General features: G+C 40.8%; 2 protein-coding genes across 3 annotated transcripts in view; both read right to left on the reverse strand.

Moving 5' to 3' along the window:
• Window positions 1-9,256, reverse strand: part of LOC133005197 (H-2 class I histocompatibility antigen, Q9 alpha chain-like) — an 18,462-nt gene extending 9,206 nt beyond the window's left edge. For both annotated transcript variants that reach the window (XM_061074800.1, XM_061074799.1), the window contains exons 1-2: window positions 9,090-9,256; window positions 1-213 (exon numbers count right to left, since the gene is read on the reverse strand). The exon at window positions 1-213 is cut by the window's left edge and continues 48 nt beyond it. In XM_061074800.1, coding sequence (XP_060930783.1) covers window positions 1-213; window positions 9,090-9,144 — 268 coding nt within the window. In that variant the 5' untranslated portion in view covers window positions 9,145-9,256. The remainder of the gene's footprint in view (window positions 214-9,089) is intronic.
• Window positions 9,257-11,801: 2,545 nt separating this feature from the next.
• Window positions 11,802-17,500, reverse strand: part of tcea2 (transcription elongation factor A (SII), 2) — a 10,678-nt gene continuing 4,979 nt past the window's right edge. Inside the window, exons 7-11 of the mRNA XM_061074000.1 lie at window positions 17,207-17,361; window positions 16,840-16,986; window positions 16,684-16,755; window positions 13,077-13,131; window positions 11,802-11,881 (exon numbers count right to left, since the gene is read on the reverse strand). Of these exons, the coding sequence (XP_060929983.1) occupies window positions 11,802-11,881; window positions 13,077-13,131; window positions 16,684-16,755; window positions 16,840-16,986; window positions 17,207-17,361 (509 nt within the window). The remainder of the gene's footprint in view (window positions 11,882-13,076; window positions 13,132-16,683; window positions 16,756-16,839; window positions 16,987-17,206; window positions 17,362-17,500) is intronic.

Raw genomic sequence — 17,500 nt, forward strand, 5'->3', positions numbered from 1 at the left:
AGCCCTGCTCGTTACCCAAAGCAATCTGAGTCTGCCACTCCCAGTACTGTGCATCATTTCCCTTTAACATCCAGTCCTGTTTTGGTTCATATTTCTTTGTGTTGCTGTCAAAGTGAACGATCGGAACATCATCAACCAAACCAACACTCACAAACTCTGGAAGGTTTGGGACTTGAGACGACGCAGTGTGGAAATACTTCAGAGAGTGAAGCCCTGCAAGAAAAAGATCAAGTCCTGACTTTAGTTTTCAGAATGTTTCATAAATCACTGAGAGTCGAGAAGACATGACGCACAATCAACACAACTTCAGCTGTTGTGAGGGAAACAAACACACAATCACAGATAAAACGTCTGCTCCAGAGTCCAGACGCTCTTTACTCTGAATATTCTGCTACGTCTTAAAAATGGATTCAATCTAACAACTGTGATGGAAATCTGGAGATACAAGAGGCTAAAAACAACAAAGTTATCTACGTGTATTTAATAAGGGGCTTTCTGCAGAAAGGATCAACACAGGGAGTCCCAAAGAACTCAGAGTGAAGATGCAGAACAGTCAGATACACAGATCTTATATACCAGGGGATAGGGCTGTCTCTCTGAGCCAATCCAGACAGGTTCCCATAGGTGGGGGAAGGACAGGAAACTAAACATAACAGCTGATTCACATGTGTTCCCTGAGGTGATAAGAATAGATACACTCCTTCCTTTGATGGGTAATTAAGTCGCACAAGGTCTTACTATATTGACGTCATAAACAGTTCCGACCATAAAACAGCTCAAGTCATCAATAATCTGTTGTATGTAAATACAAGTCATAAAAGTCTTGAGAAGTCTTTAAACACTTATACAAAATACTTTTTCAACCTTGCTGAGTTAATTTTCTACTACATTTCCCTCCTTTTTGTCATTTATTGACAACATAAGAGAGTTTACAACTACAGTAAAACATCAAATACATCAATTCACCAGGATTTCAAAATGCATCATCATCATCACTGTAGTGTAAAACAAACTGCCTTTGTTGTGGACGGTATGCGTCTTTAAATGGGAGAAAGCACTGATAAAAGTAGATTAAACAGACAACACAACAATATTACATTCTTCATCGATATTAAAGGGTACTGGGGAGGAAACCAGTCAGGGAGGGGAAACACATCTTACATTATCGTCACTGTAAATCTAATTGGCGCGTCATCTGGCGGAGCAAACCATCGGGACACAGCTGGCATCCCCCATAAACCCCAACAGTAACCAAACTGGGAATATAAAGGTGCAGTGTGGGGGAGACATACGTGCGAAAACAGGATGCTTGGAACCCAACAAATCAAACTGGCATGGGAGATTGGATTGAATGTTTCAAAAACGAAATTCGTATCAAGAGTTATCAGTCAGCGGGGGATTGATGTCATCAATATTGAGAGAACAGTTCCTCTACTGCCACTCCGACCCAGCTGACTGAAGTGATGCCACGGAGGTCGGTGTTTCATCGTCGCCTTCTCTGCTGTGTGTGTATTATGTGATTCTCCGAAGCAACGATTACCAACAGCTGTGCTGGTCAGCACTGCCCTCTCTTCACCGATCCTTTGTTTTAATTATTAAGTGTGGGTGCAGCAGGTGGATGGTCTGGTTCTGGGACTCTCTTGCAGTGACTGGCATGAATCCACGTTGTCCTCTCAGCGACCTTCACAGCCGTGTAGGTCGTTAATAGGATCTGGTACGGTCCTGTCCAGCGTCTGTGTCGCCAACTTTTCCGCCTTAGGTCTTTCACTACCACCCATTCGCCGGGCTTCAGGTTATGAAGTGGTCCAGTCGCCGGGGTAGGGAGTGCGTCTTTAACCTGTTTGTGAATGGCAGATAAAGCAGAAGAGAGATTAGTACAATAAGACAACATTTCATTATCACAGAGAGTTGTTGAGGGCAATTGTCTTTTAACAGGTCCAATGCCCGTGTTTGCTGGACGTCCGAACAGAATCTCAAATGGGCTCAATCCATGTTTTGGTCTAATTCTCATTCTCATCTGCATGAGAACAAGTGGGAGAGCCTTAGTCCACGACAATCCAGTTTCCTCACAGCATTTAGCCAATTTGTTTTTCAGCGTGCCATTTTCTCTTTCCACCGCTCCCGCACTTGCTGGGTGATAGGCACAATGTTTTCTCAGATCAATGCCCAAATATTTACTCATTTGTTTTAGTGCCGCACTAACAAATGGAGTTCCGTTGTCACTGCTGATTTTGCTTGGGATTCCCCATCTGGGAATAAGTTCAGTAATCAACGCTTTAGCTACGGCACCTGTGTCTTGCTTTGATGTGGGGAAAACTTCGACCCATTTAGAAAACATATCAACTATAACCAAGCAATATTTTTTTCCCTCACTTGGTGTTAGCTCAATAAAATCCATCTGTAGATGGTCAAATGGTTTGTCAGGTGGAGGATGTGCAGCTTGTGGGGCCTGCATTCCTCTACCAATATTGTTAGTGGCACAAATTATGCATGCCTGACAAAACTTCTGAGCGTAGCTAGAAAACCCCTTTGTGAACCAATGTTGTGAAATAGCAGCCATCATCGGTCCTTTTGAAACATGATCCTTCCCATGCGTTAACTTTGCATAATGGGGAAACAGATATTTTGGCAAACAAGGTTTCTCATCAGGGCCCACCCACACCCCATGTGTGTGTGTGCAACCACTTCTCTTCCAAAGTCCACGCTCTTCCACTGTTGCTCTAAGTTGAAGTTCTTGTAGGTCAGCCGTGGGGGTGGTGGGGTCGACCTGTAAGAGAATGTGTGAAGAAGATAGAGCCGGCGAGCAAATGCTTTTGCTGCTACATCCTCCCTGGCATTTCCTTGTGATACTTGGTCATTATTAGAGGTGTGAGCATCACATTTACATACTGCATCCTGTTTGGGGAGGAGGACAGCATCAAGGATCTGAGACACTAGAGCATGATGTGCAATTGGTTTGCCTGATGGTGTAAGGAATTCTCTGTGTTTCCAAATCGTGCCAAAATCATGTACTTTACAAATGCATATCTACTGTCAGTGTAGATGTTAACCCTTTTCCCTTTAGCCAATCTGCATGCTTCAATGAGAGCAGTGAGCTCTGCTGCCTGTGCCGACAGGGAAGCAGGGAGAGGTCGTGCAATCAATGTATCATGTGCTGCTACCACAGTGAAACCAACTTGATTTGCTCCTGTGTCTGAATTGCGAGACGCTGATCCATCCACAAACAGTGTAAATCTTGATTCTGCAACGTAGTTTCCTGTAAGTGTGGTCTGGGGGAACAAACTTAGGTTATTGTTACTACACAATTATGTTGTTCACCATCTCCTTCTGTTGGAAGAAGAGTAGCTGGGTTAAGAACATTACATCTTTTCACAGTGATGTTAGGCATTTCCAACAGAATAGCATGTTAACGATAGCATCATACACATAGCATTTGGGATCAAGTTTTGCTCAGAAAAATGCTACACGTCTCTGTTTACCCCCCTTGATCAGGGAGTAACACTGACGTCATCTACTCCCCCGTTCTTGTCATCTGGTTGTGTGAAAGGTCGGTCAGGGTCGTCGGGCAGTCATAAAGTCGAGGTCGTTTGTAGGGTCAGTTTCAAGTCAGTGAAAGCTTTCTCGTGTCATCAGTCTATATAACTTTGCTATATGCTGTTAAGCCCATGTGCGATTGCGCTGAGGGACTCCTCGAGGACAGCATAGTTCAAATTCATTCGCAGGAATGACATCATTTATTTCTTTGTAACAGTTTTAGGAATCTTTGAATTACTGTTACTCTATTAGGGGAGAGGGACTGCCCTCTGCTGTGATCACATGCCCTAAAATTGATCTTTTACATTTACAAACCTATACTTTTACAAACTTATACTTTAACAAACTTATACTTTAACAAACTGCAGTTTTTCAGGCTTGCCTTATGTCCTTCTGCATTTAGATGTTTTAGTAGAGCTACAGAATAATTTTCACAATATTCTTCAGTTGGAGCACAAATCACTAATCCTTATATTGTCAACATATCGTAAATGTGCACTTCCTGGTGTTATCTTTAATGATCTTAAGCTTTTTAGTGCCTGGTTGTAAATGGTCAGTGATTCACAATAGCCTTGACGAGGCATGTGAATGTATAACTTTCTCTGTTGAACTCAAATGTAAACCAGTATTATATGTCTTTATCAATTTAAAAACTGAAGAATGCATTTGCCCGATCAACAACAGAGAATCCTTTATAATCCTTCAGAACTTGCTAAAGGATTGTTTTAAGAATTTGGAACCGACGAAGCGCGAAGTTGTACTGCGGCGTTGACAACTTACAAATCTTGGATGAATCTCAAATCATCAGGTTGTGTTTTATCAAAAATACTGTTCACCGGAAAAAATCGGAGTGTGCACTAGTGAATCCTTGCAAGGAACAATTACACCTGCCCTCAATAGAGAGTTGAAAACTGGTGTAATACCATCGATGGCTTTCTGTTACAGTAGATATTGTCAGATCATGGTGTAATAACCACAGGTTCCATGTGTTAATTAAACCCACATCATGATTACCTCTGAGCCCTTAAAATGTTGTTTGTATAAACTAAATATGCATGTGCATATTTGGCTTCTGTATTTGTGTCTGGTACCAGTTAAACAACCTTGAAAGTGTAAATAACAGATGTAAATCCTTTTCTAAACACTTTAAAAATTGATTTTACTTAACCACGGGATCTGATATCTTTTCCCAAATGTCAGCATTGACACATTTTTGTATCCACGGTCGCAAGTCTTGCCATTCATCATTTTTGTTTTTGACAGCAAGTCATGTGAGTGTGAACCAGGAACATCAAAAAAGGAAAGCATCCTCTGAACATCTGTGAAGGAACTGAGAGGGTGACTACAGAAACAGCACATCTATGTTCTTTCCAGAACATGCAACTTAGTGTTGAATTTTCTTTCACACTACACAACTTATTTTTTCAAACCTGCATCTCTCCCTTTGTGTTTGAGTGCAGTGAAGTTTAAATCTTTTGGATGCATATACGTGGTATCTGTTCTTTGTGTGACTGAATGTGCCTTGTCCACTAGATCTTTGTCGATTTGATGTGACAACAGATGAGCAAAGCTTCCATTCATACGCATATAACAGTGAAGCAGCATTACACTTAATATAATATCTTTCCCTAGCACTGTGAGTGTGTGCATTGGCATATTAGCATAATCATCTCATTGCTATTTAAGCTATGTTCCTATCAATAGTTTGTCTTTCTTTTCTAAAAAACAAAAAAAAATCATTTACTTCTGTGATAAGTGTTTGTGTTTGTGTGGTGCATTCACCCTCTCGATGTGGGATGTGTCCCTCACGGCCTTGTTCTCTGTTCAAAGATGCTGGTTCCTCCCTCTCCTCCATCCCCGCCTCGGTTCATTCAGGCTCGTAAAGTTGCTGTTTCCTTGGCAATTTTTGTTTTGCCCAATGTCCCTTCTCTCCACAGAGAAAACAAATGTCCCAATCATCGTTCCATATGCGTCCCCCCTCCTTCCTTGAAATCCTCTTCTTCTGCATCGCGATGTACCTCTGAACATCTTCAGTGAGGCTTTATGCAGATCAGTCTCTCTTTCTTCTTCTTATTCGCATGAACTGCATGTGCTTTTATTAAGCTCTTCCTGAGTCCCACTTGATGCCTGTACGTTTTAACAGGCTGGCAACATCAGGTAACTTCAACAATTTTGTGATTTGGGCTGGATCTTGTCCCAGTCCATATTGCCCACTTGTCTGGTGCGAGGTGAAGAGAGGAGTTGCGGGTCTGGAACATCATTAGCTGGAAAAGGTTGTTGTGGAACCTGGGCTCCTGCCTGTGGAACATCCGCTTCTGGTGGAGTTTGGTGTTGTTCTGGTTGTCGTCTTGTCGGCGGGGAAGAGTCGAGGTCGGAAACCTGCATTTTGAGACACTGAGACATTTGTGAGGTGTTAACTGTCCCTGCCAGTGTGTGCTTTCTGTCCCTATGATGCAATTCTTCTAACCACATTCAACATACATTCCTATCTGCCTGAAATTTAAAATTTTACTTTTCTGGCCTAACTTACTATTTCGTTCTCCTCTAGATTCAGTCTAGAATCTGTTTCAGCTGTCTTAAAAAACTCTCTCTCTCTCTGGAAACCCACAGTCTCTCATTCCTCATTCACACTTGAAACAAACTTAGTGCTTTGTCACCATAGTTCTTTCACATGAGGTTCACATAAGGATTACTCAGTTCAGTTCCATTATCCAAATCTTATATTTTTCATTTACCTATGTAAAGAATTTTTTTTTTTTATTTTATTTTAAGTAGTTACCTTAAGTCTTCAATCAATCTCCAAAACGCTATCGTAAGGAGCAAATAGGAAACTTGTTAATATAAACATCATCTAAATAATGTAATACCTCCAATATTATATAAACAATAGTAATTTCCTCTTGTAATTACTTGGTTGCTGTGAGTTTCTCAATTCATCTCTTTTTTTTTTTTAGCTTTTTTTTTTTTTTTTTTTTTTAAATACACCTTCAAATATCCTGCCTAACCAACATAAATCATAGTGCCCTAAAGAAGTTCTCTACATAGCGCGCTTTTTTTTTGAGTTGCCTGACACAATGCAAATACACTCAGTATTATGTCCTCTCTGTGGTTGCAGTCGAAACAACTCCTTAAGGTACCTCGTCAGTCTACCTTCCAGGTTTCTTCTAAACCTTGGTTAAAAATTTACGGGGCTTTCACCCGTCTTGAGGATCCCGTTCCTCTTAGACCAACTTCTCTATAACACTATGTTCTGCTGGGATAAATTACACTTGAAATCTCAGATTCTCACCGGATAGATCGCAGCGCTGAGACGATCCGGCTCGGGTCTAGGTCCCTGCGTCTCACCCGTGGGGAGGTTAAGGTTGGAAACTTTTTTCCAAGATGATCAGTCAACCGTAGACACCGAGTCCAGATCCGTCCAGACGTGCGATCCCACTTCTGACACCAAATTTGTGATGGAAATCTGGAGATACAAGAGGCTGGAAACAACAAAGTTATCTACGTGTATTTAATAAGGGGCTTTCTGCAGAAAGGATCAACACAGGGAGTCCCAAAGAACTCAGAGTGAAGATGCAGAACAGTCAGATACACAGATCTTATATACCAGGGGATAGGGCTGTCTCTCTGAGCCAATCCAGACAGGTTCCCATAGGTGGGGGAAGGACAGGAAACTAAACATAACAGCTGATTCACATGTGTTCCCTGAGGTGATAAGAATAGATACACTCCTTCCTTTGATGGGTAATTAAGTCGCACAAGGTCTTACTATATTGACGTCATAAACAGTTCCGACCATAAAACAGCTCAAGTCATCAATAATCTGTTGTATGTAAATACAAGTCATAAAAGTCTTGAGAAGTCTTTAAACACTTATACAAAATACTTTTTCAACCTTGCTGAGTTAATTTTCTACTACACAACTCACATATTTAATATTAGAAAATAATATTTTCTACTGCAGAGTATTTAATGTGAAGTGAAACTACTTCAGTTTCCAGTTATTCTATGAGACTTTTATTCTGAAAGTCCTCAAATAGTTGGTTTCTCTCTCTTTATATATCCATATATTTATCCATATATACACATATACATTCATACTGGACCCAGTTAACAAAACAAAGTGGGACATCGTTACAGGAACGACTTTGTTTTAAATGTATAGACTCAGAAAATATTTGACAACAACAACAATATGACAACGTGTTCATTAGGTTGTCAACAACGTTTCTGATTCAGATCCATCGACTGATAATAATTCATCTGTGTGTTTGGCACAGACATGAAACTGAGACTTGATGTTTCAATGATGAACTCAAGCTTCATTATTAATATCTATAAATCTGATGCATCCAAACAGAACTTGAATTAAGAAAATAAAATGTATGTTTGTTCTTTTAAAGAAGATGTTATAAATGCACTTATTCTGTGTTTATTCTGTGAAACTACACATGGTGCATGTGTGCAAACATAAAGTCTGAAACCTTCATATCTCTGTGACTCACATCCAGCCGTCCGGCTTCAGTGCAGATGTTATCATATTAGAAAGTATGAACACATCTGTCAGTTATTCATCATGGAGGCAGCTCGTCCTGATTCTCTGTCTCCTGCTTCTTTTCACTGACATCATTCACACTAGAGATGAATCTGTGTTTTGTGTTAGTAACAATGTGTGTTGATTGTGTTGGAGCAGGAGGTCACATTGATAACAGATCATTAATTATTAATATCTCATGTCAGTGACGTCACTCACGGTCTGTATCAGCCAACAAAGCAGGAAGCTGTTTGTGCTCAGCAGCTTCCTGTTACTATGGAAACAGCGCCATCTACTGACGACAATAAAAAACCCAAACCTGAGTCGTCGCCTTATTTGTCAGTTTCCAGTTTAGATGAATAACTGAGGTGTTGGAGTCGCTGGGAGATGAATCATAAATAATTAAAATGATGCTCAAATATATATATTTACATAAATAACAGTCTTGATTCATATCAACAGACTGAACCTGTTATTTCTTCCAAAGGTTTTATAAACCAACATGAAACACGAGACACGTCATGAACAACTCAGTCTGAAATAATAAAGTTGATAATGTGCAGGAGACCAGAAGCTCTTTGTTTCCTCGCTGAGTTGAAACGTGACTTCGTGTTTCTCTGGTTCCTGATTCATCGGAGTCTGTTGAACTCTTTCGCTTCAGACTCGCTGCGTCATTTCCTCCAGAACCAGTTCGGCCCGAGTGGATCTTAATGGTTCTGACCAGAGTAAGAAATCAAATAACGGTCCAAAGAAAGAAAAGTCCCTGTTCAGTGGATCTGTTCAGAAATAGAATATAATCTTTCCTTCTGACATGAGATCGATGACTTTCACTAACATGAACTTTTAAATCAAGTCTTTGAAACGTTATTAAACTTCTACAATCTGCAGCGAAGGAACCAAACATCAAACATTACAATAGACCTCAAATCATTTCAGTGTCTTTTAAAAACATGGATCATTTTTCCTTTGACTTCAAATCCACCGAATCCAATCAGATCAAGTAGAAAGTGTAACTGTAACTCACTTGCCGTCGCGCTGTGTGCTCCTGCCAGTAGAAGCAGGGAAAGCACAGAGAACATGGTGAGCGCTGCTGGTTCCTCTTCACTGGGCTGAAGGTAGATGAGCTCCTGTCTCCACTGAGAGACACGGACTGTGGAGACAAGAGACGGAACCAGGGAGACGAGGACAAGCTGGGAGGCGGGGACATCCTCTGAGCCAATGGGAATTTAGCATCAGCCTCTACGTCACTTAAAACTGGGTGAAACTCATCCACTGAGGTTTGTAGAAGGAGAAGAGAAAGTAACGAACTGCGTAGTGTTATAACTTCATAACCTGTAGAGTCCAATAATATGTGTTTAAGATTATTAATATGTAGTGCAACACAACTGTAAGATAATCTGTTTATTGATTATTGTATTTGTAGGATCATGTATTTGTAGGATACTGTATTAGTCAGATATTGTACTTATATGATAATATAGTTGTAGGATAATATAATTTAAAGATCATTTATACATAGTGCAACACATTTGTAAGATAATCTGCTTATTGATTATTGTATTTGTAGGATCATGTATTTGTAGGATAATGTATTTGTAGGATAACATAATTTTAAGATAATGTATACGTTGTGCAACACATTTGTAAGACAATGTATTTGTAGGATATTGTATTTGTAGAATAATGTTTTTGTAGGCTATTGTACTTGTAGGATAATGTATTTGTAGGATAATGTATTTGTAGGATATTGCACTTGTATGATAATGTATTTGTAGGATAATATAATTTTAAGATAATTTATACGTAGTGCAACACATTTGTAAGATAATCTGTTTATTGATTATTGTATTTGTAGGATCATGTATTTGTACCAGTGCAGTTTCTGTCCACATATTTCTACACATTTCATTTTTCCAGATTCATACGAGGTCACCATGACCTTTACTTGTGACCTCTGACTTCTAACCAGTTCATCTCAAGTTGAAGAAATTCCCTCTCAGAGGTCAGAGGTCACATTCAAGAGTCAAACACATATTGTGTGAGTCCAGGTGAACTTCACCTTTGACCTTTGACCTCCAAAACTAATCAGTTCGTCCAGAATCAAAATTTGTACCAAATGTTAAGAAACTCCCTGAAGGAATCCCAGATATATCTCAAGTCCTGAGTATGGGACGGACAGACACACAACCTGAAAACAAGCCCCCCCCCACAGAGGCAAACAACTGACTAACACAGATGAGCCCCATTGTTAAGACACACAATTTAATAACACAAGATAGTGAACGTGAAGTCATATTTTACGTGTGTTTCCCTCACAAGTGAAATAATGAAACGGCAGCAGAAAGAGAACACGAGCATCAGACTCAGTTGTGTTGTGTTGCTGGAAACTGCTCAGACCAGAGAAACTTAACTCTTGTGTTGATGTTTGAACAGCTGATGTTGTGTTTCATTTCTGTTTCACTCTCGACTTTCTGTCCACGAAGCACTTTGTGAAACGTCTCATCGTTCGTGTTCCTCTGAATCGATGTTAGGACGCTGAGGCTCGCCGGAGAACAGGCTCCTCCCACACTCGACCACCAGAGTTCAGGAGACAGTTCCACAGAGACACTGTGAGGTGGTGATGTCTCCTCATTGAGGACCTGGTGTCTGTCCCACTGTGAAGGTCCCAACACACACCTGAGGGCTCGTGTGTGAGAGGAAGAAACAACTGTATTGGAAAAATGAACTAAGAATGGTTGAAACCTATTTTGTAGTTGATGAGTAACCTTATGCATCCCTGTCTAATGACTCTTTGACCTGAGCTGTTTCATGGTCTGAACTGTTTATGACATGAGAACTGCCAGAGCCTTTTGAGACTTAATTACCCACCAGAGGAAGGAGTGTGTGTCTTCTTATCACCTGAGGAAACACATGTGAATCAGCTGTTGTGTTTAGATTCCTCTCCTTCCTCTCCTATGGAACCAGTCTGGATTGGTTCAGAGAGACCCCTCAGTCCTCCTATATAAGACCCTTGTATTTGACTGTTCTCTATCTTCACTCTGAGATCCTTGTGGTCTCCCTGTGTTGATCCTTTCTGCAGAAAGCTCCTTATTAAATACACGTAGATAACTTTGTTGTTTCCAGCCTCTTGTGTCTCCAGATTTCCATCACACAACTCAGTTCTCCTGCTCGTCTCAAATGTTTCCTCTTCTCCAATCGTTTCTTTCAGAGGGAAATTGGATCATTCCACCAGATTGAGACTTGAACAGTTGTTTCAGGGAAATGATGAAAGTTTAAAGAGACGACTCATCTTAAGTGAACCAAACCAGACTTGATGTGTTGTTTTATATAAACAGTATATTATATTATATTTTGGTTTTGGATGAGGTTTTACTGAAGGTTTAGTTTAAAGGTAGAACTGAAGGTTTGAGTCCGTCTCCAGAAAATCAATGTCAGTCTCTATAATGTCCTCTGAAACCCTGGAGGACATGTGTGTGTGTGTGTGTGTGTGTGTGTGTGTGTGTGTGTGTGTGTGTGTGTGTGTGTGTGTGTGTGTGTGTGTGTTTGTGTGTGTGTGTGTGTGTGTGTGTGTGTGTGTGTGTGTGGGTTAGATCTCTTGTTCAGTTCTCACAGCGCCCCCACCAGGCACAAACAGCTCCTCCCTGTTTCTGGTAGATCACGTGACAGTTCTCTTTCCTTTGGTCACGTGACTCTGAGTCCTGAGGCTTTGATCTGAGGACGGATCACACTGATGCTTTCATTTGTCTCGTTCAGGAGACTGAGGCTTCTTGTCCTCTTCGTCTGTCCACATTCCTCTGGTGTCCAACACAATACTTCCTGCACAAACACAATCAAAGGTAAACAGAGATCACACTTTGTCACATAACACACACACACACACACACACACTCAAACACACACAATACAAATAAAGTGTGTACATTTACCAAAAAAAGACAAGACACTGCATCGTATAAAGGAAAATATTTGATGCAATAATCTCATAGAGAATATTTGCATGTTTAAAGTATATGTGAACATGGGCTGTGAACAGAGAATAATTCATGGATCTTGATGATGTTGTGTTTTGTACTTCGAGGCCAAATTCACTGTAACACACACTTTTTCTTATTTTATTATAAAAGTCGCATCCGGAACATGCTTTGTTTTTCACGGCTGAATTCACAAACTGTTTTGTATGTTAAAGTGAAACTAAAATGAAAATGAACTGACACCATCTCTACTGCACAGTTCACTGTGGTCCAATGGAAAGTGCTCAGCAACAGAATAATACTTCACACCTTTAAAATAAATAAAAACACTTTGATGGTTTATTTCCATCTCATCTCAGTTTGAAGTTGATCTGATGAAAGCCCTGGTACAAGCACCTCAGAGTGAAAATGTGGAATATGGCCAAAATGGCCACTAAATGCAGAATGGCGGGCTTCCTGTTGCGTTTCTGTCTAAATTCAAAAGTAATAAAATAATGTTTCGAATAAATTTCTCTGTATAACTGTTAGATTTATTAATTTGTGTCAGTGCTGGTTTGAGCCTCCAGGGGGCGATATGAGTGTGTGTTTAATAATCCCTCCTGTTGGCTCTGGTCCTGGAATCACCTTCACTAGGTTTCTATGACCTTCAGACATTTTCACATTTTATTTGATTGTGCACATTATTACAAATGACTTCCAGACTACCGGAGGCTCAGCTGGTCACTTTTTATTCAAACACTTTATTCACAAAGTTTATAAAACAATGCCTCGGTGCCTTTGCAGAGAAACAAACACTGATTCATACTTTTTAAAAACATCTGAATAGTTTTTAAAAGTGATGAAGGCTCAGGGCTGACACTTCAAGTATTAAATCATCATTTAGAAAATTAATTTGTAAAATTAAATGTAAAAATACATTTAGGAATACAAAGATTCTTCACATTTCACCTGGTGAAAATGCACAGAGAAGCAGAAGTGAGTCCTGAGAGAAGCCGGACCAGTCGGTGCCTCTTCACCATGAACTGGTTCACTTCACCAACTGGGAGCGATCACGTTTAATCCCTTCAGAGCCACTTCGAAGCCCAAGAAACAGGCCTGAGGGAGAGAGGAGGAGGGAGGAGCTTCAGTGAAGACAGATGATGGACAGATGATGGACAGATGATGGACAGACGATGGACAGATGATGGACGGATGATGGACAGATGATGGACAGATGATGGACAGACGATGGACAGATGATGGACAGATGATGGACAGACGATGGACAGATGATGGACAGATGATGGACAGATGATGGACAGATGATGGACAGAGTCTGTGCTCTTCAGACAACACAGAAGTACATGAGAGGAGACACAGAGCGACGGGGTTGAATCCTTGATAGAGCGCCCGAGGGCCTTCTTCACGCAGCAGCGTTCTGAGGACACACACACACACACACACACACACACACACACACACACACACACACACACACACACACACACACACACACACACACACACACACACACACACAAACACACACACACACACACACACAAACACACACACACACACACACACACACACACGGACACACACACACAAACACACACACACACACACAAACACACACACACACACACAAACACACACACACACACACACAAACACACACACACACACAAACACACACACACACACACACACACACACACACACACACACACACACACACACTGCAATAAAACACTGGAGTTTTTAACAACATTTGTGTTACTATACTTCCTGGAAACTTATGAATTTAATTTCTTTCTATTCGACTAATGACCCATTTAACTGGAAAAAAGGTTTCCCTCAGATTCATTGTTTCATAATTCATGATAATTGAATAGTTATAAAAACCATCATGTGTGTTCCATGTGAAAGCAGCAGAACACGTCTCATTATTAAACATGCAGCTGTTGATTGTTCGTGTTTTGAGCAAAACACCCTTTACACATTAATATTATTTGTGTTTCTCTACATTTCATGGTTTTATTTGGAACTTTTTAGAGGTTTGATGTCACTGGGCTGAAGCTATAAATATACTTATATATAAAATATAGGTATGATTAGTTGACTTCACATTTTATTGGCAACTTTAGTTCCCACTGTCAATGTCTGTGTGTTTATAATATAATAAGAAAACTCTGTTTTTACAGGAAAGAAATAACTTGTGTTAATAAGTGTGTTGAACTGAGTTGTCCTGATAAGTATAGTAATACAAACACACACACACTCCTGCTGACCTCTGTGACCTCTCACCTTTGACCTCACCACTGTCTGTCACGCTCGCAGATGCCTGCTCCTGATTGGCTGCAGGAGCCGCGGGGCTGATGTGTGGTTGGTCGATTCAGGAATTTGGGGGGGGGGATCCAGGTGAAAAAAATATATATCAAGATATATTGATGACTCATAAAATATCTATATATAAAAAATAATATACCTATTACTTGAGATGGGATGCCCACACCCAGTGCTTCATGGGAAATGTAGTTTGAGGAAAACAAATGTTTGTAGTTGTCTGTGGAGACAAAGATCTTTAGAGAGATAACAGGTCTTCAGACCTGTCACTCAGAATGCATTCAAGTATTGTTCATGTTATTTATTTTACATTTTGTTTAAACAGTGATTTTAATTGTACATATATAAATGGAAACCTTGAACAACCAATGAGAAGCTTTGTTTGTGTGTTTCTCTTTAATATGAATATGGATAATATGGATTCATCAGCAGTTGTTTTAAATGAAACGTGTTTAAACATTTACACATCGACCACCAGGGCCCGGGTCAAAGATGACCACGCACACGTGATCGCCCCCTGGTGGCTGTTCATGTTGGGTCGGTGGATCGTGTTGTTGAAAAACAAACAACCTGCTCCACTGGAAATGAGAAAAGACTTCATCAGCTTTTTTAGAAGGTTTACAAAGATTTAAAGAGTTCTGTAAATAAAGTTAGAACCATGTGTCAGAACCCAGGAATAAAACTTCAGAATAAAACATAATTCATCATCGTCTGCGACATGTGAAGGAAACTGAAGTTTTCTGTTTATGACGTTAAACAGAAGATGAACATGAAATGAGCACGAGTCGATCATTCAGTGTTTTATTGTCTCAGATGAAAACACCTGTTTGGAGTCGCTGTGGTTTTTACATCTGTCAACAAGTTCAATGATACTTCCAACTTCTAAAAGAGCAGAAAAATGATTTAAACCAAACAAGTCAAAAAGAATACAAAAAAAATTTTCATTTTCATGCAAGAGCAAATTGAATAGAAATGTTCAGAGCAGCAAACAGAATCCACCGTTTCCACGACGACTCAAGGATTTAAATCTGGTTTCAAGCTTCTTAAGAAGAAATAAACTTGTTCTATACAAAATAAATTAAACTGATTGACAACATGAACTTTTCTCCAATCATATTACAGCTTTTTGTTTTATACATAAAACAAAACTATACAAAATACAAAAATAACTAAATTAATTTGTTAAATCCAAATTCAATTCACTTTAGTTTGCTTCATGACAGACGGACACACACACAGACACACAAACACACACTCTCTCTTCAACAGAACTGAAAGAAAGAAAACAAGACTGTGATTAAACTCATTATATTTAAATGTATTATCATATTAAACTTGATTAAAGAAAATGCTGAACGCCAAGTCTTAAAGTTTTCCATTATGTTGTGATATTCAAAAATACTTGTTTAACGTGAATTATAATTTACATTTATGTCTAATGTAGTTTCAAACACTGGATTCAGTGTCTCAAAGAAAAATACACAAAACATCAGCTTCTCAAATGAGTCGCTTCACTTTGACCCAGAGGCTAAATAAAGGAAGAGAGGAGAAGAGAGGGGGAGAAGAAGGGAGGAGGAGGAGGAGAGGAAAGGAGAGAGGAAGAGAGAGTGGGAGGAGGGAGGAGCAGGAGGAGAAGAGGAAAAGAGAGGGATAGGAGGAGGAGGACAGGAAAGGAGAGAGGAAGAGAGAGTGGGAGGAGGAGGAGGAAGAGGAGAGAGGAAGAGAGATGGGGAGGAAGAGGAGGAGGAGGAGGAGGAGAGAGGAAGAGAGATTGGGACAAGGTGGAGGAGGAAGAGAGGAAAAGAGAGGGGGAGAAGAAGGGAGGAGGAGGAGAGGAAAGGAGAGAGGAAGAGAGAGTGGGAGAAGGAGGAGGAGAGAGGAAGAGAGAGTGGGAGGAGGAGGAGGAAGAGGAGAGAGGAAGAGAGATGGGGAGGAAGAGGAGGAGGAGGAGAGAGGAAGAGAGAGTGGGAGAAGGAGGAGGAGAGAGGAAGAGGAAGAGGAAGAGGAAGAGGAGGAGGAGGAGAGGAAAGGAGAGGGGGAGAAGAAGGCAGCGCGAGGACACAACTCATGTCTCTCTGCTGCCATCATGTGGTGGAACTTGTTACTAACAATCATTGAATTATATTTATTTGGTGACGCTGCAGTTGTTAATTTGTTCCTCCTACATTTCCCACAATGCCTTTGGGAAGACGAGCAGTTATAACCTGTTATTACTTTAACTCTGACTTCTCTTCTTCTCTGAGCGATGGAAACGAGGACGGACGAGCTGATTGGTCCTGATTATTGATCAAATACATTTAAATACATTTAGTTTCTTTACCTTCCATCTGTTTCCGCAGCTGTTACACAACACAAAGGTTGTCATTGGTTCATCAGCACTGCGTATCTGCACCTGGAAACAAACACACAAAGCTCTGACCAATGCACAATGTGTGTGTGTGTTTGTCTGTGTGTGTCTGTCTGTGTGTGTCTCCACCTGTGTGTAGGAGCAGCTCTTCCCACGACACTTGCTGCAGAGGAACATGTCCGTCTCAGTTCCTCCGACCTTCGACAGCTGATGTTCTCTGATCGACTCTTTAGTCAAAGTCTCTCTGATCCGCTTCAGCTCCGTGCTCGCCATCTCCTGCACACACACACACACACACACACACACACACACACACACACACACACACACACACACACACACACACACACACACACACACACACACACACACACACACACACACACACACACACACACACACACACACACACACACACACACACACACACACACACACACACACGTACTGTAAAGCCTCTCAGACCCAGAGTGTCACAGGAACACGCCTCACGCACCTCGGCGCCCATGCGGGCGATGCGGGGGGGCGAGATGCTTCCACGCAGGACGCCGCGCCGCAGCTCCGGATTCTTTTGATCCTTCAGGTTCGAGATGCGGCTGCGAAGTCGGGTTTTATATTTAATGTCTGTGGACTTGAACTCCTGGAAAATCTGTGAGCAGGACGAGCAGTTAAAGAACCGGAACCAGGTTGTCTGCTTCACATGTTCACGTGCACACGTATGTTGTGTTGTCTGCTTCACATGTTCACGTGCACACGTACGTTGTGTTGTCTGCTTCACATGTTCACGTGC

Source organism: Limanda limanda, chromosome 7 (genome assembly GCF_963576545.1).
Source record: "Limanda limanda chromosome 7, fLimLim1.1, whole genome shotgun sequence".
In the NCBI taxonomy this organism is placed as follows: domain Eukaryota; kingdom Metazoa; phylum Chordata; class Actinopteri; order Pleuronectiformes; family Pleuronectidae; genus Limanda; species Limanda limanda.